We start from the raw sequence: 23062 nt of genomic DNA, 5'->3' as shown, positions 1-23062 counted from the left end.
GGGAAGAACCATCTACTCTGTCTCCTCCTTGACATAGGACCAGAGGAATTGCCAAATTGGATCAGACCTGTGGTCCATCTAGCCTAGAATTCCATCTCCAGCAGTGGCCAGTGCCAGATGCTTCAGAGGAAGGTGAAAGGACCCCACAATAAGCAGTTGTGGGATAATCTGCTGCTCATGAAGGTCTCCTTCTAATTCCCAGTGTAAGCCCCAAAGCATGAGGTCTTACATCCCTTCCCATGCTTTTTTAGCATTAACTGTTATAACGCTGGATATTCTTGTTATCCATATAATCGGCCAGTCCCTCTTTGAATCTTGCATGATACATGCACAGTCAGGTTTTTACAAGATGTTTGACAATGTGGATCAGGCAGCAGGATGCAGCTGTTGTACGTATCCCCCATGCAACCACGAACAGGAGTAAGGAATTGCCCAGATGCAGCTGGCTTAAACAAGAGTGTAGGTATTTAACTAGATAGCACACTGAGGCAATTTCAAAGGGACTCATGAGGGTAAATAATTCACCTGTTAGCTCATGTTTTCAATAAAGGATAAGGCCAGCTGAAGGGCTCCATTTTTCCCTCCCTGAAATATTTGCAATGAAAAATTAAACATTTTATTTAAAAAAAAAAATCCCTGCAGCTCTTAACACCTTTGATGGAGTGCAGAAACTCCAGATGAGTAACTATTATGATTTATGTGTCATTTAAACGTGATTAGTACAGACACTTACTCGGAGGAAGCTATTGCTTTTACACTACTGATCAGGTGATGCAAGACCCAAAAAGAACATTGCCTGATTAGCATGCATCTTTATATTTTCCTAAATGAGTTCAGTCTACAAATTGTGGACTCTTCTTGTAGCAAAGAGAAGAACAATCCATTTTCAGACTCTCTTTTCTACTTTACATTAGACTTGTTTTAGCCTTTTCTGGAGGCAGGTACAAAATCATCTCAAAATTCCCACATTGCAGCAATTATTTTGTTTCATTGTTTCATTACAGCAATTATTTTCAGTTTCTTTTATGTAGGAATGTAGTTAGAGACAGAAGAGATGCGTCAGATATTGTCATGTTCCTGCCGGGGCAGGATACAGTCCCCGCAACAGAGGATGTATGCAATATTAAGCTGATATGTACATTGTGTTTGTTTAATACTACATGTTAGTGGGCTGTGCCCATTTACATAATTGGAAAATGTTTTTTCTGCAAATCTATTTAAGACAAACTCATAAAAATTCTCCTTGATGAGGAAGCTAGACACCCGCTTTAGAGGGATGTGATGTGCGCAGTGCTGTACAAAACACAGTTGTAGATTGATATTTTCAAAGCTGACTTGGTGATTTACCTACACAACTCCTGTAAAGGGATCTTTGAGGGTCAGTTCATCCACGATTGGCATACAGCCGCTTGTGAGGAATAACATGATCGCTGTTTAACAGTGCACGGCATCACCACAAACCAGCAATGTGTCCGACTGAAATCCCCAAAAGAATGGAACTTGTGTAGCTAAATCCTAGTGAGCTTTGCAGATCTCAAGCATCGTCCTTTCCCAAATAAAGCCAGGCTGCGATATTCCAAAGAGCCTGTTGGAGTTAGGAGCCCAAACCCACTGGAATTCAGTGAAAACTGAGCACCTAACTCCTTTGAGTTCCACTGCAAATCCCAGCCTTACACTCTAAAATAGAGCTTATCTTCCATGGCACTATAAACATTCCCTATGCTTCTCCAACCTAGATAAGACGCACTCCCAACTCTGGAGAGCTTACAATCTTAATAAGATAAGACTAACAAAGAGGAAGATGCAGGGCACGATTCAGGATCCTGGAGGATTATTGATGGAAAGGAAGATTGCATGAAGGGGAAAGGTTTGAAAGAAGGAGAGAGTCAAGGAGTGTGTGCTGGGGGCAGAACAGGATTAGCAGGCACAAGGCTGAGGGTGGGGAAAGGACACCAAACGGAGTGGAAGGGCTGGAGAATTGGAATGCAGGGGAAACAGGAGTGGAGATGAAGGGGGGTTTATTATCTCTGCCATTTTTGGTGTAAAAAGCCACCTTTTCTCTTTTCTCCCCATTGCTTTAAACCGTTTACCCAGCCACGATTCTAAAATGGCAAAAGAAGCTGATAGATTCAGAAACATGACCGTTTGGGATTAGGGGAGATGGGAACAGTAACTAGCTCACTGCAGCAGGCTTTTTCCACTGTACAGATGGGAAAAGACTGTCTTCTATCAAAAAAGTGTCATGGCGTTTTACTGCTGTGTCCAACCTGATCTCCTGCAGGTTATTTTGGAAGGCATCCAAGCCTGGTGTGGTTGCCTGTGGCATTACTTTGTTTCAGACACATTGGGTCCAGTAGTGAAGCCCTTACGGAGGTAAATTTCCTGTGGCGTTTGAAATGTGCCACTCAAGCTAATCAGCAGGCGGCGGGAGCTTTGCTTGAGTAAGGCCTGAAAGACTGGGACAGCTGGCACTGGCAGTTATAACTGCATCCTAAACATAGGCAGGACTTCGACTCTCCAAGCCCATCAATTCCATGTGAGGACTAGTCATCCAAATGTACTCTCCTGCAGAGGCGGGAACATGAATACCTGATGCAGCTGAGAAACAAATACTCTCTAGAATGCTCCTAGTCAATTGTGTGATGCGCTGCAGACGGGAGGGAATATTTTCCTGAGCTTGAATTGAGAGGACGGGGAGACCTAGTGGTCTGAGCACAGGACTAAGCCAGGAACGCCCTGGAGTCCTCATCCTGGCTCTGCCACTAACTCCCCTCTTTGGCCTTAAGGAAGTCAAAGTTCTCCATAAAAATCTGCCATCTGTAAATAGGGATAAACAGCATTTTGCCTGCCTCCCAAGCATTGTAAGTATTCATGTTTGCAAAGAGCTATGTAACTGTTAAATGCTGTTAATCCTTATCTTTCCCAATAGATTATATACACTGCAGTATCATTGCAGAGGGACAGTTCTTGGCATACATAGGGTTTATAATGGATTTTGTATCCAGTTGGAAGATCCTAATGATTTAAGTGTATACTCGGACAGTTTCTTTGATAATGTCGCATTGGCACAGATATGAAATCTTATCAGATCACAGGCAGGTGGTTAACATGAGGGAACAGGAGGCTGCCTTCCAGTCCAGGGACTTTTTTGACACAAGGAACCAGAAGAGCAAATCATGAAAAACTCAGCCTTGCTGTTCCATTTCCTGATGCCTACCATTGTCATCTGTCATGGGATGAATATGCCACCATAGACCGTAAATACTTTGCCAAAGGAGGGTAACATTTGTTCATATAAAGAATTACATGTTTATGATTAAGGCAAGAGAATAATAGTCAGCTAATTTACACCTGGCATAACTGAAATCAGTGGAGATGCATGCACTTACACCCATTCTGAATCAGGACAGTAGGCTTTAAATGCACAGTAAGGCGGACTCTACTGAGTTGTGAGGCTGGGTTATAGGGTACTGTGCTGTCTCCACTTACAGTGTCTGGAGGGGTGACCCAGACTGCACCCACTAGTGAAACGAGGCCACAGCTGTTTCCTTGTGTCTCCCAGTGCTGGATCAAAGAATGCTGTAAGCACTGGGCTTCAGCCCAATTTAAGTGATTTCCAACATCCTAGTCAGATCCTGATCAGACTGTTAACAGTAGGCTGAAGGAAGGGGTACATTCAGTCAGGCACTCAGGTCTCTCTATATGCTATTAGATCAGACAATAACAACAGATGTTACCACGTTAGCTGGCTGTCCTTACCTGCACTCTCTGGACTATATGGAAGAGAAATATCGTGGGTGAGGTACATTCCTAACCAAATTGCATCAAAAATTATCTTCAGAGCTAGATGGGAGCCAGAGTTTAATGTTGCATCCAGAGGACACCTCTTCCCCACCTCCACTCAAAACAAAAATCCTCCTCCTCCCTCCAATACTGCTATTCATTGATCAGGGTGTCAAGCTTGGCACTAGAACTGTTGGCTGTCAGGCCAGAATGCTTCCACCGGAGCTGTACTGTCACCAAGGTAGAATTGTCCATGACAGAGAAACCTTTTGTCAGCAGGTTTTGAAGGATTTAAAGAGATTTTCAGCTTTAATAGCACTTTCTAAAGGTTCACGTTAGCCTGCTGCCCCAAAGGAGTGTGACAGGCTTATCTTTGAAGTTTATTTCCTTCCAGGTCCTTGATACCTAATGAGTGCTGTTAACCATTCATCTTCAAAACCGTTCGGCTGCTGCCTGAAAAATGGAATGGAAAGTTATGGATTTTCCCCCTAATTCCAGTCTTATCCCTCTCTCAAGATCTCTGTAGCAAAGGAACATAGACAGTTGGCCTGTATTTCTCCCTCTAAGTAAATATGCATAGTACCTGAATTAAATATTGCAGATGGAAAACTTGAATGAAGTCTGTGCAGCTTTTAGGGACAAAGGTGAATGAAGAGGAAAAATAGTACTGTACGTGGTTACTGATTCCATTCAATAAAGCCATTGATGTATAGGAAGAAATAGTGGAATTAAGCCAATTCATTTCTTAGGGCAGCTGGCAGAGCACGTAACATCACCAGAATGAAGCTCAGACCAGACTGTTGTCTCGCCAAAGGGCTGTGCTTTTGTGAGATCGGCTATCGAATGCCTAGGGTGAAATTCACCTCCATGCCGAGGGCTAGCAGGAGGTCTGTGTATTACTGACCTCCCACTGTCACTCCCTCTTTGGAGGGCTGAAGTATGTCTAACCCTTGGGCTGCACATCTGCAAAGAGGTGAATTTCCTGGGTAAGCAGTAGGGAGAGTTAAATTAAGTAACAGTTCCCACCCCAAACCAAGCTACTGCCAGCTCTACTTGTTCATTAACATTTTTAAGCACTCAAATCATTAGTGTCTTTTCCCTTGGCAGATTGACCTTTGCTGTATCAAACGGATCCTGCTCCTGAGAGGCTAGACAAATCTGTCGTGCTGCATCAGGACATGGTTACTGGATGGAATATTTTTAGCTGTGCACTAACTCTCCGTCTCTTCCCCCTGCAAATTATTGGGCTCCTGTCTCTGTTGCTGTATCATCACCATTCACCTTCCCTGCATTCTTGCTTGGATGCAGTTTTACATGGGCATTGCATTCAATGTACCAGGTCACCAGGAGCCCTTGAAATCAAAGCACTGACCTCCTGTAGTGAGGTACACCACCCTGCATGGTATTACCCTCCTCTGCACTGCTTGAGTATCTACACTGTACGGACCAAACTCCCAAAGTGCACCGGGTTCGGTGTAAAGCCAGGCAGGGGCTCTCTGGAAGCACCCTCTGCTCTGGTTGTTCTCAAATCCTGGTCAGGAAGCCACATACTGCACTTATATGGCCCCCACTGCCATAGTTTCTGAGGTCCTTGCCATTTTGAATGGGGTTGACTCACAGCACCCTGTGAGATAAAGAAGTGTCCTTTATCCCATTGTGCAGAGGAGAAATTGAGGCACAGAGACGCACTGATTTACTCAAGGTTATACAGGGAGTCTGTGATGGAGCAGAAAGTTGAACCTGTCTGAGTCCCAGGGTTGTCTGAGTCCCAGCCTGGCAGCCTAACCACTGGACTGTCCCTCCTGCCTTGGGGGATGGAAGGAGATAAAGGAGGTGTTTGAAGCATTGTGTACGTTGATGGATTAAAAACCATGCAGCTGAAGCTCTGAATTGTTGAGCTAGAGGCTCTGAGCTGTCGTTTTCCTATTGGCTAGAAGAGCCTGGCAACTGACATAAAGAGGATGCGTTGCTGTGACCAGTGCTTGTTCCCCGTGCAGCTGTGGCGAGAGCGCTCAGTGGGGAGCTGTTGAAGAGAACACTGTACAATAGTTAGACAGCTGGTTTGGTTTTTGTTGCTCCTTGGACTCTTTAAAAAATAATTTTAAAGGAAATTCAGGGATTTTTCTGACTTGTTTCAATACTGGGCAGAACCTCTGAACGAACCTGGGCCCAATAGACAGCTTGGCAACAAGCAACATCAGGTGAAACTAGTTGGATTTAACTGGGTCTGACTGACTCAGAGCCCTCCAGGGGATGTGGTGTGAATCCCCATGCAGTGATATGTCAGCTGGGTGCAGTCTCCATGACGGTGCTGTACAGACGGGCGCTTGTAATTTATGTGGAGGCTGAATAATGATGGCGAGAGGCAGGAGCGGCTTTGTCGCTGCCTTGAGCACAGCTTGTGGGTACGTGCAGAGTCCGAGTGAGCTAAACAGGGTCAGCCCTAGCCTAACAAAATCTGAACGTGTCTTTTAGTCCATGGCCACCTGTTTGTATCACAGGCTGGGACAGGATTGGCAGAACAACTAGCTTTAAATCTACTTGGAGCGTGTTTATGAAGTTGTTGATGTGACCAGATCAGTTGCGGAAACAATAGCGGTAGACAGTTGACTCAGGGTGGGTTGATCAAAACCTTAACATGCAGCTATCTCAGTGCTCTGCTTCTACAGGGACGAGCCCATTTCACATGTTCCCTGCAGTTACCCCAACACTGATTAAGTGAGCTGGTTCCAGGGCTCAGGCTTTTTCCTGTTGTATTCCTCGTCCAGGAAAGCCCATTAGAACCTCGCGTTGTAAATGAGGGGGAGTTGCTGGTACTCTGCTCCATAGCGGGGAGCACTCCTCCCAGACTACATGGAGATTCCCACAACCCACCCCACGCTGGGACCCATCCTCCTTCCCCTCAGAGTCCCTGCCCACCTTCCTTCTGGATGGCCGCAACTGCATTAGTCCCTTTCGGACTGTCGGGAGACTACGCTGACACCATTGCCTATCCCCCTGGAATACAAGCCTGGTGTGCGCCAGTCTAAGACCAAGAAACCCAATAGTAGACGCCTACCCTGGACATTCAGCCAGGGATGTTCACTGGGTACAGGCCCTCTGGTTAGACACTATATGAGCTGAACCATTGTACAATTAGCTCGTTCTATTCCTCTGCCGATTCATAGGGCTTCTTTCAACGTACTTATTCACTGTGCGTTTCCACAAGATGAGGCTGCTATGAGTGGTGTATCCTTTGCCTCCAGTTTTGTCAGGCAGGTTCAAACAGAAGCGTTACGAAGTTAACGCTACGCGACAGATTCCATGAGTTCCAGAGGGTGGGTTCACAGACTGCTGGACTCTGCTGGGCTGCTAATTACTATAGTTACTGCAGGCAATTGTAGTCACACACGCAAGGCAGGGGAGAGTTGTTGCTAACTAAGCTCTGGGGCAGAAGAGTATAAAAGCCCTTTAAGAAAAGTAATCGAGCAGATTAATTATTTCTAGCATTTAAGGAAAGGTTTGCTTTTCATAATTTTAAAGGCATAAAGAACTATTATGGTCATCGAGTTTGACCTTCCACGTAACACAGCCAGAGAATTTCACCAACAATTCCTGCCTAACTTTTGGTTTAGCTATTGTGTATTATTTAGAAAGACTCCACCGCAGCCCTGAGGAACTAGTTCTGGTGGTTAACGGCGCTCCCTGTTTTAAAACAAATATTGTGCTTTATTTCTAGTCTGCGTTTGTCTAGCTTCAGCTTTCAGTAATTGGGTCTTACGCCTTGGTTTGCTAGATTAAAGAACACTCTGGTATCAGAAATCTTCTCCTTAGGTCGGTTATTATATATATTCAAACAGACAAAAAGCTTTTGAAAGCTGTGTTGGTGTTTACGAAACAAATAGTGACATTGGTGTTTTCGGGGAGGCTCCTGTTTCCCAAAGACTAGGTGAAATTCTCTTGGACGTAACTGGTGTCTGCAGAAAGGCACCATTTTAGTGGGACAGAAGGTAGTTTTTTTTGCAGGTGTCCCTCTGGCCACATCACTTTAACAGGAGACACTCTAAGGCAGCTGTTCTCAAATATGGCCACCAGGGGCTCTTCTTGCGGCCATAGCCTCCTGGACAGTGATGGGGGGACACACAGCAGTGGCCCCTCTCCTGGGGCAGTGAGGCTTGGGCTTCCAGCTTCCGCCCTGTGGCAGGTTCTGGCTGTGGGTCTCCATCCTCCGGCTGCAGGGCTTCAAGCTTTGGCTGCAGGCTAACCAACCCCCATTGTCTCTGGGTCCCACTGCTTCCCTCAGCCCTCCATCACCCCTGGGCCCCGCGCCTCCCTACCCACCTCTCTATCCAGGGTTTAATTTATCACCCAGCTTTTGTCAGAGCTGAGTAAGACTGCTGTGAAAAACAATATTTGAATGTTTGTTAATATCACTTTTCACTGCCTCCCAGCTAGATAGTAAGTCAGCTGTTTAAAGTGATATTAACAAGCATACAAATATCAGTTTTCACAGCCCTAGACTTCCTAGCTAGCAAGTCTCAAAAAAAGAATAAAAAAACCAACAAAAAAGGCAAGATCATGCAGAGCATCTTACTTTGTTTCTGTTCTGTCCAATAAAGACTGGAGACGGTTGTACATTATTTTTATTATTGAGTCAGCAAAAAACCCGACTTACATCAATTACAATGATTTGGACATGTAGATGTGCATATTTGTTTTTCCTAAAGTATTTTAGGAAAAATTGTCAGAGTGGCCACCAGCAAGAGTTTGTAGCCACACTCTGAGGCCAAAAATTTTCTTGCGAGAACCCCTGCTCTAAGGGATGTTCTGCAGGATGCCTCTATTTCTGTAGGAAATTGACCACAGAGAATTTTGTGTTTCAAATGGTCAGATACCTGTCCTAAAACTTAGTGCCAGCCTGCATTGTGTATATCTTGGGCTCTAGCATTTTGACTCCAGTTGCAGTCAATGGAGATTGGGGGTTATGGAATTTGAAGGCCCTAAATCAGTGGTTCTCAGCCTTTCCAGACTACTGTACCCCTTTCAGGAGTCTGATTTGTTTTGCGTACCCCAAGTTTCACCTCACTTAAAAATCTACTTGCTCCCAAAAGTACTGGCTGCAATAGTCACAGCACCCTATTGCTGAAAAATTGCTTTCTCATTTTTACCGTACAATTAAATCAATTGGAATATAAATATTGTACTTACATTTTCAGTGTATAGTATATCGAGCAGTATAAACAAGTCATTGTCTGTATGACATTTTAGTTTGTACTGACTTTGTTAGTGCTTTTTATATAGCCTGTTGTAAAACTAGGTAAATATCTAGGTGAGTTGATGTACCTCCTGGAAGACCCCTGCGTACCCCCAGGGGTATGCGTGTCCCTGGTTGAGAACCACTGCCCTGAGTATTGCGAAGGTTGAATGACGTTTTGCTGTTAACATCACAGGGCAAAAGGAACCCTGTAAAGGGATTTTACTGCTGTTCATAAGTTAACTAACGTTAGATACAGAAGGCTGTAAAAATTAGGGCACTATTTCCTAATATCCCTCTCTCCTTGTAGCAAAACGATAGCTCTAATTTGGGTACTGCAAAAAGAGGTGTTTTGAAAACGTGTCGGCTACTAAAACGTGCACACTATAGATGTAATCAGTGCACGAAACATACTGGTCAAAGGTTGGGAAAGCACTGACAAATATTGCTCCCCTTTAGAAAATCACAGCCTTTTCCTTCCTTTTGAGTCTCACCCTTGCTAATGCCCCTAGGTTCTAGCTAGCAATTGTGTTCTCTCCCTTCTGCTCCTCCTCAGTTCAGTCAGTGATACTTCAGCCTAGAGTTTGGGAAGTCACAAGCACAGGCAGGGTAACGTTTTCCAAAGTGCCTCCAGCCCTTTGGAACCTACATCCCTTGGAAAGTCAAGGGGACTTAGATTCCCAATTGTCTAAGTCACTTTTGAAAAGGGCAGCTTGGCTCCCAAGCCACTAAGATACTTTTGAAAACTTTAGCCTAAATGAGGACAAGATGAGTGGGCGGCTAGAAGGGGAAGGCTGACTTCCTCTTTATGCCTGAACATAGGGAAGGAGAAGATTTCGCTCTGCTAGCATTTTGGCAGCAAATTCTGTTTCAGAAGCTGAGGCGGGGACTGCCTCATATTATGTGTTTGTATAGCTGCTAGCATAATGACGTCTACTGTGCTACAAATAATAAATCTTGGGGTGCGTTGGCTGGCCATGTATACTGCCTGGATTAAAAGGGTAATTGGAGGATAGCCTTTTTTAAACTGCCCAGACTACTTCCAGTGAGGCTGGTGCATAGAGAAAATAACCCATAAAAGGTCACAGCAACTGTATATTAAATTGGCTCTTTTTCTTACAGAAGTTTCTATCTTAGGCATTGCTATGGATAGAACAAAATTAGATCTGTTTACAACCTTAAATATTTAGTACATAATTTCAGACATGTAGTCTAATATTAAAGAGATGGCTCTATGAATACTTTGTAATTACAGATGCTGTCACATATCATGAAATCTGTTTGATCACATCTAGGAGAAATATTTGGGTTTTCTAGATGGAGGAAACTGGGGACAGGGACTCATTTGGAACTGGTGGAGATAACAGTAAAACAACCAGAAAAAAAGTGCCTCTGACCAGTTTTGGTTCTTAAAAGGCAGTTTGGAAGTTTCCTTCCCTGTCAGGAAATAACAGAACGGTTCCCATCTCCCTCCCTCGGGAGAAAATAGCACAGTTTAGGAATAGCTGCTTCGTCAGCAAATATTCCCAAACGGGAAGTGACAAACTCTTCAACGTGGGATTATCGCTGTTAGACCAGTGGGACCCCTCTGAGGTCTGGGATACTCCTCAGCCTCCTGGCAGCTCAGGTCCGTGGGGGACATTTTACTACCATTGAAAAATTTGGAATTATTAGCATTTTTTCCCTTATTTCCCCCCCTTTGGTAAGTCTTCACTGCTGACCTTCTGGTGCCTCCCGGGAGTTCTGATGAAATCAAAGGATACTTAGGATGTAGGTGGGCAGCAGAGCAGGAAGGTTCTACTTGGCTGTTCCTAGGAGATTAGGCAGAAAACCATATGAACACTTGGAGTGTTTGGCAGAGGAGGGATGATCCAGTGGGTAAGACGTGAGGATCTGGGTTCAGTTCCCTCCTCTGCCACAGACTTCCTAGGTGACCTTGACCAAGACACTTAACCTCTCTGAGCCTCAGTTCCCCATCTGTAAAAGGGGGTGGGGGGTAATAGCACTGCCGTACTTCACAGAGGAGCCTGAGGATAAATACGTTAAAGATGGAGATACTCAAATACTATGGTGATGGGGGCTATAGAAGTACCCAAGATAGACGGAGAAGATACATTTTAACCCGTCACATGCTGCACATAAGGAGCACAAGCGGTGCATTCTGAGTGTCCCTGGCACACCTGCCAGCAATGCACATGCATACTCTGTGGTAAGAATAAAACGCTGGCAGAATTAACCTGTTCTGCATAGCTTCAGAATGAGCGACTGGTTGAGATCTGAGCCCTGGTCTACACTATTGTTAGGTCGACCTAAGGCAGCTTACCTTGACTGGGACAGAGAACAGGGCTGTCAAGCAGAAGTTGCACAGCCTGGTGGATTAAATCTGGCCCTGAGAGCTGCTGTCAGGCCCAACAACTCTTTCAGCTCCAGTGATTGAAAGATGACTTTTTTGCCTTAACTAACCTTTATCAGTGGTGGCTGTTTACATTTATGTTGTCAGTCAAAAGGACACCAAGCAATCGCTACTGCACAAACAGCCTTGTTCCCTGCTTAGGGAAACAATTGCTGCCCGTCTGAATGCCTTTGGAGGTTTGCCGGGTTCTTGTCAATTAGTATCAGCCGTGTTACTTTGTGTGTTCCAGTGGCTGTCAGAATTACCATCAGACACTACCGTGAAAGAGCTGGGAGCCCCAGCCCTGTGTTTGCTAATGCACGCTATCTTCCTATCTCTTTAGAGACTGAGCACTCTGAAAGAAATAACAGAGACACTGCCGGTATGAACCTTGACAATTCAATGCAAGGACGGTAGATTTTAGGTAGTGTTTTTTGGCTAATTGATGCTCTAACACCTCCATGGTAGTGGTTTATACTTGACATTCCCTCCCCTCTTCCCCCCCCCCCCCCCATCCAGGGTGAATCAACTGATGATGCCACCAGCCACTGTGAAAGTCTGAGACGGTGAGTGACCAAAACCAACACAAAATGTTTCTTAATGACAATGGTGACTTGTGTGTGTGCTGGGCATTGGAAAAGAAATTCCAGTTCCTGACACGAGGTTGGCAGAGGGATTGAACTGTGTACTAGGAGGTTTCCCCTATACATCTTCCAGGGATCAAGGGTGAGCAATATGATAGAGTGCAAAGTGGGTTCTGATAATTAGAGCAAGACAGCCCCAGCTGCAAACTCTCTCCATTTTACTCTATTTGCCCACCCCCAAGGCCTTATGTTACAGCCTCCTAGGAGCAAATTACATGTGATCTACCTCCAGCCTTGCTTACCCATAAGAGCAAAAACCCAGTGCATCAGATCTCTCAGTGACTCTCGCAATAAAATCACTACTTTAGGCAAAACAAGTGCAAGGGACTGAGGCATCTGAGAGGCCTGCACAACACTCCGTGTTTTGCATGGCCTGAGATATAGTTTGAGAAGTAGATTTGTTGCCTTGATTAAAATAAATAAACGTGGAGAACAAAGGGCCTATAAAATTTGTCTGAGTCCTCATCCAGCTTCCCTGCTATTAAACCAGCTCGTGTGCTGAAAAAGAACCACATTACATCTCCTTCATTTTCTGCTCTGGTGGAGAGTGGGGAGCTCTAGGGCATAACACTTCCCAATTTTGCAGCAGCCCCTGAAAGATACTGCAGTCCCAACCAAATAAGGAGCATCACATGAACGCTGACACTAATGTCAAGCCACCGGCTCTTGGCTTGGTCTACTCTTAAAATTTATCCTGGTGTAGCTGTGTCAGTCAGGGATATGAAGAAAACCACCCGGCCATCAGTATACACTGTCCACACGAAGGGCTATGCCTGCATAGTCTCTGCAGTGTCGATAGACATAGCCCATCACTGGACTGACTGATGTCCAGGAACACCATGACCATTTCTCTAAAAGAATAGGGCCCATGTGCATAATCAACCCCTATTGACTTCAGTGGAAGCCAGCTGCACTCATCCAAGTTCAGTATTTGGCCCCTCCTGAAATTCTTTTGCATATATTAAATCTTCTATGGCACTGCCATGTGACTATCCATAAATGTACGTCAGAGCCAAGACCTTTCACTGAAAAATGTTTTCTGACAGTGCAAGACCTTGCTCTTTGCTGGATCATTCTCCTCCCGCCCGGGCAAGTCTTACTACTGGACAACCAGCCCCTGTCCCCCCAGCTCAGGGTGTTTTTAATCACTGGCTGCCAGTCACAGAACTACAGCTTAGAGCAAAGGATAAACTCTTCCTGGGTTTTGACTGGGGCCAAAATTAATTAAGCACATTTAAAAAAAGAGGAGATTTTTCTTTCCCATAAACTAAGCGCACTGGGAGACTCATCATGAAATAGCACAATCAAGAATGGCCTTTTTGGGGGACTGATGTAATGCAATCTTGACTGCAGCAGATGTGTTGTTTCTATGGGGGGACGTAGATCACTGTAGAATCTAAGAATTTAATAGGCAAGCTCATACCTTTCATGTGCTGGGCTGGGAGTCTAACACCAACTTCATGCCATTTAATAGCAGCTGTTTTACATGGTTAAAGAATCATTAAAGACTGACTGCAAGACTTACTTATAATGGCATTAACATGTTTCCCATTAGAGCAGTGAGAAATGGAAGGTCATGTAGTGATGTAAGAATAGTATTTCCCTACTCAACAGGGAATTCAGTATCAACACTGCTGGTGCCACTTGCTTAAAATAAATTTATGTTGCCTTTTACTCCCTTGACCCCTGCAGTGCCAAGAGAGGTAGCTGGGTTCTATTTCATCATCTTTAGTAGCAGAATTGCTGATTTCCTTTTCTTCCTAATTTTAGTGGAATTTTCCCAGTACTCCATGTCACCTAGTAAAACTTAATTTTTAGTCTTTGAGCAATTTAAGACACAGGTTAGGGTCCTCTAAAGACAAGCGTGAGGCTTGTGGCTCTAATCTGAACAGCCACGGTAACTGGCAGAGCCTCAAGCAATAGTCAAGCATCTTTCTTGGGTGTCCTGTGATAGAGATAATGAGCTGGTCTCAGAGGGGATGTCGAATGTGCCAATGGGGTAAAGCTGGTTGTGTTGCAGCAGGGCGAAGTGCACCTACGCTGCCTCCTCCCTTGTTTTTTCCTACTGTCCATTCTTCATGTGCTTATCCCTGGTGTGGGTTACACAGCCGTAAATTACCACTGAACTTGGCTAAGACAAATCAGGTCTACGCTGCCGTATAACTATTTTGGGAAGGGGAGTGATTTTTTTTAACCTCTCTAGTTATACCAGTACAAGCCCTAATGTGGATATAGTAAGGTGAGTACATGGTACCTTATACTGGTACGACATTTCCCCTTTCTCCTGTGGGAACAAGCTTCTGCAATAGGCTGGCGGTACTGCTTTAACCATACCAGCATAATTAAAGCGGTACAACTTGCACATAGATGAGGCCTCGTCTGTTCGGATCGACCTCTTGAGTGAAGACTAGGGCTTGTTTTCCAAGCTCACGGGAAGAACAGAACCAGTGCCTGTCTTCACAGATCCATACGCAGCCCCTGTCACACTAACAAGACTCCCCGCTTTTATTCACAGTTGCCATTATGGATGATGAAGGAAACGCTGCGTGGACTCCAGCTCCCACAACCACCGCTCCAACCTCCTGCTAGGAAACCCCAGCACTGGACACAACCAAAAGTTCCAGCTCCGGGATGCATTTGGAGTCTTATCGAGTGCTAAACCAATCACTTCACTCTAACCAGCTGCAGGGTCAGGGTCAAAGACATGAATGAGGATGGCCTAGATATCAGGGGTCCTAAGCCTAAGGATATTGTAGGGTTTCCCCACATTGCTGAGTGTCAACAGTGAGTGTCCGAAGAGCCCACAACCACACTACCCCTCTGAGTGACTGTACATTGTGTATACAGTTTTAAGTTTAGGCAGTGAAGAAGTCTGTGTTGCACACAGGGCATCTTCCGTCCTATTAAATGCTACCAGTTCTGTCAGCCAGAGACTATGCTAGATGGGGACCTTTTCTGTACATCACAGCTTTACAAATTGAAGGCTCAAGCCAGATTTCTTTCATTATTATTTAAACAAGTCAGAGGATGCTTTATGTTCATAAAATAGAGATTTGATAGAGTTGTATTTAAACTTTGAGCATCTCGAAAGGCCCATGCACCTGTACTGGATGTGAAAGCTTCCACTGTGTTGCAGCATCTATCCCCAAGAGGGCTCCACGGAACATTCAGAAAGGATGGCACAGATGTTCAAGCAACAGCATCCTGCTTAAGGAAGTACCGGAGGAGCTAGCATGGAGATCTGTCTCTTGTTCCTGATCAGCTGGAAGGAGGAGAAATCTCTCCCAGCACAAGGTGTTCTTTGGGATTGTTACAGATGAGCCAGGAAAAGCACGGTCAGTGATATCTGGTGGCTTCCAGTTTTGTTTAACATACTTAGTTTCAGTTCCAGGTAGAAGAAGGTTTACAGAATACCAAAATCCAGAGATTAATTGCTTTATGTGGAGTCTGGTATTGGTGCCCTGATGATCCGTCTTTGTTTACGTGCATATAATGTTCATCATTAAGCATGTTGCAAATACGAATAATTTTTTCCAGTATTTTCAGGCACATTTATGATGTCAAAGCTTTGTTTCTATCCAGCAACTGCATTTATAGAAGGATTTTTAGATTCAACGCACACCCCGTTCCCCCTCCCCACCGTCCTACTGTTCAGGTTTGCTCCCTCCCATGGGAGTGACTATATTACTTAAGTTCACTTTGATCTTTACAGAAATGCAACTGGGATTTTCTTTTTAATACACTGGTCTAAACTGAGTTAGTAAGAAGTGAGCCTTTCTTAGCTGATTTTGATGAACAAAGGGGTCTTGTTTCTTGCAGTTGACATTCAAGGATAAAATGTACACGATGCCAGCATGGATTGTAGTACAGCTGTGAGAGCAATGAAGTGCTAACGGCTCCAGAAAAATGTCCGCTTGCCCACTCACCTTATTTTCCTGCTTGGGAGAAAACTCTGTTAGGCCTACACATCACTGTAGGCCTCAGACCTTCTCAACCAGTCCAGCAGAACACACTTCCCTTCAAACTGTGGCCAGGGCTGGATTGGAAACAATACTAAATTAGCAAAGGCATTACCAGCTCTGGGATCGTTTTAATAATAGCATAAACTCATCAGTGTTTTTGAGATCATTGGAGCCATTGATTAATTGGCTAATGTCTCCATCCTTTCAAGCAGCACTGCAGTGACTGCATATCTGCATTAAGTAATCAGAGTCCACCCCAATTTAAAATGCTTCAGGTCTTTTCACTTTCACACTTGACATTGAAGGGAGGCAGCTGTGATCTGCAGTGAAAACACAAGCGAGGGCAGATACTTCCAGTTACCAGCAGCCTGGTCAAACCAGACAGACCAGAAATATCTGTTGTTAATCCCCTTGGAATTAAGGAGACCAGCTCTTAACTGTAGTTGGGACTAGGAGGTGGTTTATCTGGGATAACCTACCAGAGGAATGAGAGCAATACAAGCCTTCACGCTGGCGAACAGTAATGCTAGAGAAACTAGCATTGCCTAGATTACCTTAAATGGAGAGGTTAGTGACCCTACCTGTTTGCTAAAACAAATCTCACAAGATGTTGTTTTAATTTCTTCTAAACTGTGGAAATAAGGATTAAAGGGCTGTTATGGAAGTGCCCTATAGAATTCCGCAAAGGCTTCTTTTCACTAAAATACTCTTAAAGGGTGGTTTTGTTTTGGTTTTTTTTTAAAGTAGTTCTTATAGGCTGAGCAAACAATTGAAGACAAAAGCCCTACCCCCAGGAGAACAGTGAATGCACTTGTGTGTCACTAAAATAATAAGCAAAGCAAGTTCAAAACAATGCTTCATTTCCCATCTCATACCGTTATTAACATTACTTGGAGAAAATGTCAACTCTGCAGTCTGGCAGCCAAAGGCCTGAGTTAGAAGCACATGAATTTTTTGTGCTTCTCATTAAGATGTTCTCCGTTAATTTATGTAAAACAAACAACAATTAGTCACTTGATCTCAGAGGCTAAGGGAAAATTAGCTGAATTTCCTAAATTATTATTTGAAGTGCTTTGTCTTAAAAGTTACTGCACTTACTCTCAAGAGCAGAACCTTGGCATTTACTGAGATTTTATTCCCATAAATTTGCAATGGAAAGAGCCGATAAATACCCCTTCATTTGGCAGCATTTTCTATTTTACAACAACTTCATCTCCTTGGTGGGAAGGGCTGACCTCACTTCCTATGAAACAAGGCCCAGTACAGCCACGGATAGGCAAATGGAGAATTAGTTCCAGTCCCCACACACCAATGATCCTTCACTGATTGATTTCTTCTCCATTTGGAGGAGGTAGAGTAGCCAGCCATGAGAACTAAGGGAGGGGAAGGAGCAGGGAATTTGGAACCCCCATCCTGAGGCTGCCACTTCCCCGTGACAGACCATAATCCAAGTTCAGCCACCCGAAGAGATGAAGGTATTTTTTTAAGTTGTAGCTACATATTTCTATTCCGAGATGGAATTTTTCAAGGGTTGTTCTATTAGAGCTTCTATTAAATATTTATTCTCTTAGAAAGAAACCAGATAATTGGGATAAAAGGGGTAAGACAATAACAAAGCTGTAAGTCAAGTCAAGCTTTCCAACCACTCTCAGAAGAGAGGTTTGAAAAACACTACTAAGAGGTGGTGGCCGGGTACAACCTACCTTCTGCTGTAACATTCTGGGTGTCTGCTAGTGCCCACTCCCTCTGGTGAGGCTGCATATTCCTGTTGACAGGAAGAGTGAGGTTCCAGGCCCAGCTCTGCCACTTGGACTGCAGGCAAGTCACTACCTCTCTGCTTGTTTCTTCAGCTGTAAAATGGAGAGACTTGACCTATGAGGCGCTGTCTCAATGAAGTATGCTCTTCTCTACCACCCTCTCGAACATCCAATTCCAGTATTCTGGTGCAGCGTGCCAAACGCTAGGGTTACTCTGTAGTACTAGGGCAGGGTCTCTAGTAGTTAGTTTTGACAAAGCTATTATGAGTTTTATCCACAGAAGTGCTTCAGGAAAAGTCATCTAGAAACAGAGAATGTGGTGAATGTTGTTTTGCACCACAATCCAGATTGTTTAATGGGATCTTGTCACTTAACAGCTAGAACCATGGGCTTATTATTTAACATACACAGCAAAAGTGTCTTGTGGGTATCTGCACTTGCTGGCGTAATGGGGAGAGGGAGGATATGAAGGTAGAATTAGAGTGAAGCTGATGGAAGGAGAGACCCTTTCATTTCTGTATTTAGGCCACAAAATGTAGGATTGTAGAGCTATCAACTCCACTTGAAAACACACCTCAGTGTAATTGTTAGAGGGGCCACAATTAAAGATCTACCTTAAGAAACTTTATCTATTAGCACCCATCACAAAAGAGAAGCATGGCTTGGGTTGATTATTTGTAAGCAAAATGTGGTTCAGTGCATTAGACTTAAGTCTTTAATTTAAATGCGTCCTGGGAGCATCTGTAAGGCTACTGTCCTCTTACCTTCTCTCCCCTCCCCACCCCCCCAAAAAAACCCCAAACAAACTGCATTGTTGATAACTAGTGCATAGTCTAGTAAAACCTTAGAGCAGCTAAAACAGTCTGAATGGAAGGGGGGGTTGGCGAACTTTCCCCCTCCTTCCCGTATGCACAGAGCACCTGAGGTGAGGTGGTCAATGCTAGGGGCAAGCATACTCTGTACCTTTTGTCCAGGTTTAGCCCACGCTACTGTTAAGTCCATCCTTCTCCCTCAGTGCTCCTCTGAAATCCCTAATTTCACCCTTCTTTCAGCACCTGTGATGCTTTGCTGCAAGACACCTGCTCCCTTAGTGCAATAGTCTGGGGTTACCCTGGTATATTAAGTGTAATGGCACTCTGCATGAATGGGTGGGGTAAAGTTTACAGAGAGCTGGGGAGGCTGCAGGGTGCCTTCAGCAAAACCAGATTGTTACAACAGATTGCAAGAGCTTCCTTATACTTCACTTCATCTTAAAAGCATTTCCCTCTGCCACCAAGAGCGGCATTTGTGCCACTGAAACCACACCAAATAAGTATTCACATCCTGCAGCCTTTACTCTCATAGCTGAGGGTTTGGTAAAATCTACAGGACTGCTTACCTGAGTGAAGCTTGAAGTACTGGGCCAGCATCCTCTAATCTCAGTCAAACCTCAGAGTGAGACAAACTAGTGATGGAGACATAAATAAACTCTCTGTAGACTGGAACGCTAAGGTTGTCTCACTTTCCCCCACATCCTAGTTATTTGGTTTCTTCTCTATTTGCTTTATTGTTTTGTAAACCAGCACTTGCAATCACTTTTACTATGTGATGTATGGGAGTATATTGTACATTTTCTTGTTATACAAGGGAGGAGTATAAAATAGTTTTCTGATTTCTTTCAGAAGCAAATGGCTATTTTATTTTTTAAGAGCAACTGATTGTCAGTCTCAGAGTATAAAGAAAAATAAAGCCAAATATATACCTTTATGTAAATTAAGAAATAAAAGTATTTAAAACATACCTCCTGGCTTTCTTGTCTGTGTCATGGCTCCGGCCTCCAGAGGAGCTGCAGGCTCGCACTCATGCACTGCTGGGGTGCAATTCCCAGAGAGAAGGTTGCTCAGGGCTGCCTTAGATTTAACGTAGAGCTGGACAGTCATGCTCCAACAGCGTTTGCAGCAGCTCCTGATGGGAGAAGCATCAACCTTTTCTTAAATGGATCCAAAGGAAACACAGCGGGGAGGAGAGTAAGGGGACTACAGAGCCTCTTCAGGGTGCTGGTTTGAGTCTAAACCAGGCTGGCAAACACAGTGTTCAGCTGGTGACCCATGTGAAATCAGTGCTCTCAGGGGAGTGGTGTCCAGAGGCCAGACACTCATCTGTCTCACAGAAGTACAACCTCAGGCAGCCTCCAGCCCCCGGCTCGAAGGAGCCCGGGAGACTGAACTGCCCACAGTGCAAGGGGTGGCACAGCACGTGGGAGCAGAGCTGGGGTAGGTGCAGAAGAAGAATCCCGCTGGTGGATCTGTTCTGTGGATAAAAGGCTGACATCTCCAGGGCTGCCAGGGCAAAACCTTTCACCCGTTTTAAGGAATGGCTTCAATTCGTCCTGTGGATGAGAATCACAGAAAAGGGGCTAAACTTAGCAAGAACCTAAAGCCGGTGACACGTTCAGCTGAACTGCACAGTGGGCGCAACGCTCCTGGCAGCCCCCAGCCTGAGTGGGGGGAAGAGGCCCAGGTGGCGGGGGTCCTCCCCCAGCCCAAGAGGAGTGATCTGTTAGTTCCAGTGCTCCTCACACCGCACCAGCAGAAGCTGATGTGCTGCCAGCCCTTGTGCCAGCCAGGGAATGCACCACAAATCCCAGCGCCCCTTAAATACAGAAATTGTCATCAGTGCTAATTTCCTGTAGGCAGAGAGCATCAGGCGTTCAGCTTGATCAGATTGTGCCAATGATTTGATTATGCAGGTTTTTATGCATACAGATACTCCTGCAGCTGAACTTGGAGCCTCAGCAGCGTTTGCCCAGTTAGCTGGAAGCCAAAGCTCTCAGCATCTCTCTCCTGGTCACATTTTTTGGGGGGCTGTGGCAGGAGGTACATGGCACTCTCGTTAGCAGGCCCTGCAGCGATGAGACAAAAATTGGATTAGATACTGCACCTCCAACTCCTCTCCTTTACCATGTTAGTTTAGTCACTCCTTTTCCCATCTGCTGCTGGCCCTGGAGATCTTTCCAAGGCATTGATTGAGGGCTTTTGCAATAGGACAAGTAGACCACAGCCCAATTTACTGGGTTAGTCCTGGTACAGAGACCCAGGGTCCTAAGACCTGCTGAGCTCCTGCAACTCACGCCACCTTCAATGGAGGGCAACGCTCCCGCGTTGTGAATGGGATCTGCTTATGAAATGCCAACGCGCGCTTTTTCTGGGAGTCCAAGTCTCATTCACAGAGTTCCTGATCGCAGTATGACTGACTGCCATTTACTACATCTGTACAGCAGCCAGCATGACAGGGACCCAATCGCATTGGCCTCTAGGCTCTACTGCAATAGACATATCACTGCAAATGACTCCTGTGTTCCCTGCCCAAGAGCTTTGTTTAGAACTCAGAATATCACACTTACTGAAAACCACTCACAATGTGACAAACAAATGCTTTAAGGGAAGGCGTTAAGCTTCCCTCACCCACCCTCCACAATTACCAGCGGCTGCAAAAAACGTCAGTCTGCACTAGTGGAAATACCAATTACAGTATATAGGGGAAAACCGCTTTCTAACAGGGATTTCTCAAGGGTTATGAAGTCATTCAGTACGAGTTGTAATACCTGAGTCTTTATTTGTTCAGTTAGTGAGGTAGACAGATGCAGAGAGAGAGAGAGAACGGTCTCCACACAACAAAGAGCCCAGGACACCACAATGTCTTGCTTTGGATCTTTCATGATCCATTTCAAAGCTCATCCAAAACATTCCCTTCTCCTGCAGCTCAGCGCCCATCCTGACACAGCGGGATGAACTACTACTCATTCAATCTGTCCACTTCCTGCAGCAGGCCTCCCCTGGGGATATGGACTCAAGACAGACCCTGCATAGCTTCTTAGCTCTTGGGATCACAGCACAAGGCCTCAGACTGCCTGTGCCTGCACTAATGTGCCAATCCCCAGGGTTTCTTAGAGGCACGTAAACTGGCTTTAGCTTTTACTAGATGAGAGTCTTGTCCTCTATCCTTAGGGCTTCTTTGGGTCAAGGGTTAACCCTTTGGAGACTGTAGACATGTCACTATCAACCCTGATTACACAAAGGTCCTGGCCAGCATTCCAAACCTTTGTCCAAATTGGGGCTTGGGATAACACCGCTTCAGCGCTAAGTGCTGAAACCCTATGCCTGCTGAGTTTAGGAGCTCCCCAGAGAAGAGCTGATTCCTTAGTACCGCCCCAGAGCCCCCCCCCAACCTTTGCTTAATCTGGAAATTCATTAAGCAGGGTGCAAACGGCTAGCTGAGACACTGGAAGCGTCTCCTAGGATTATTCCCAATTTCTCTGGGAAAAACACTCACAGTTTTCCACGCTGCACTCCTCGTTAAATGTTCCTCAACTAGCAGGTCATATTTGTGTCCTCGTCTCTCTGTGCCTCCTCCAGGCTGGTTTCACAGCAGGGTCTGGCCCAGCCCAGTCCATACACAGCTGACAACTGTAGCAGCTGAAAAAAAATCAACACCCCTTACTGTTAGTTTCTTGGCAGCCAAGAGCAATCCCGAAAGAGATCCACTGAGAGTCAGAAGTTCCAGTTATCCCTGGAGCGATTTTAGCCTTTGTGCACGTAAAACAGCTGCATTGTTCTTGGCTATGCAGTGCCACTGCCCTCGCCCTGCCCCAAATGCTGTGCAATCCACCTGTGGCTACTCCACTTCAGGTGACGAGCGCAGTCTTGAATGCCGTTGCATCTGTTGCCACGTACTTTTCCTAGGAGACGTAAACGCTATTTCTTCATTTAAACAAACCAAGCACAAGCGGCTGCCTAGTTAGTGAATTTGTGCACCCTGTCATTAGGACCAGGAGCATACTGGCCACAGAGGGTTTGTTAACACCCACACCTTGCATTTCCATGTCGTACGCCCCGCCCAGTGAGGAGCGTAACGTGTCCTGGATGCAAAGGAAAATGGCACTGAACTCAGAATTTTGGTCCTTGGAGGTAACCATCCCCACTGAAGTGCTGCTAACATTTCACAGGCACTGCCAGCATCGCCCCAACTCCATCACACCCCCCCCATGCTGGCTCCAATCAACTCTTCCAGTCATGGATGGGAACCCCGGAGCACCGCAGCTACCGTGGTGCAGATGCTGCTCCCACAATGCTCCTGTCGCCCACCCTTCCATGACCACCCCGGCCAAGGGTCCCTCGGCGCCCTGGGCCCTGCCCTGGGGCGATTGACACACGGATTTTTAATTTGCTTCACTTTGCTAATGGGGGTCCTCCTTACCACCCCCAGACTGTTTTCTGCTGCCTCGCTCCCTGCGTGGCTGGGAGCACAAACTT

The 23062-nt window shown here is 45.4% G+C and overlaps 1 protein-coding gene and 1 long non-coding RNA gene across 4 annotated transcripts in view; one reads left to right on the top strand and one right to left on the bottom strand.

Annotated features, from left to right (window-relative positions):
- Positions 1–19550, top strand: part of SPNS2 (sphingolipid transporter 2) — a 175319-nt gene extending 155769 nt beyond the window's left edge. For 2 of the 3 annotated variants that reach the window (XR_005222601.2, XM_037880168.2), the window contains 2 exons: positions 11928–11974; positions 14568–19550. Coding sequence is in view for 1 of the 3 variants with exons in the window: in XM_037880168.2 (XP_037736096.1) it covers positions 11928–11970 (43 nt within the window). In the remaining 2 variants the exon portion in view is untranslated. Of the gene's footprint in view, positions 1–4890; positions 6164–11927; positions 11975–14567 lie in introns of those variants that run through there. The other variant, XM_043531369.1, reaches the window with a different exon arrangement.
- Positions 17731–22716, bottom strand: LOC122463212. The gene is made up of 4 exons (XR_006286373.1): positions 22251–22716; positions 19552–20139; positions 19150–19215; positions 17731–17864 (listed from the first exon to the last, which is right to left on the bottom strand). It is a non-coding gene; the product is annotated as an uncharacterized LOC122463212 (long non-coding RNA).
- Between the last annotated feature and the right edge of the window lie 346 nt (positions 22717–23062).

This window comes from Chelonia mydas, chromosome 17, assembly GCF_015237465.2.
Source record: "Chelonia mydas isolate rCheMyd1 chromosome 17, rCheMyd1.pri.v2, whole genome shotgun sequence".
NCBI classification, from domain to species: domain Eukaryota; kingdom Metazoa; phylum Chordata; order Testudines; family Cheloniidae; genus Chelonia; species Chelonia mydas.
The sequence above is the reverse complement of the archived record's forward strand: the minus strand, read 5'-3'. Positions and strand labels throughout refer to the sequence as shown.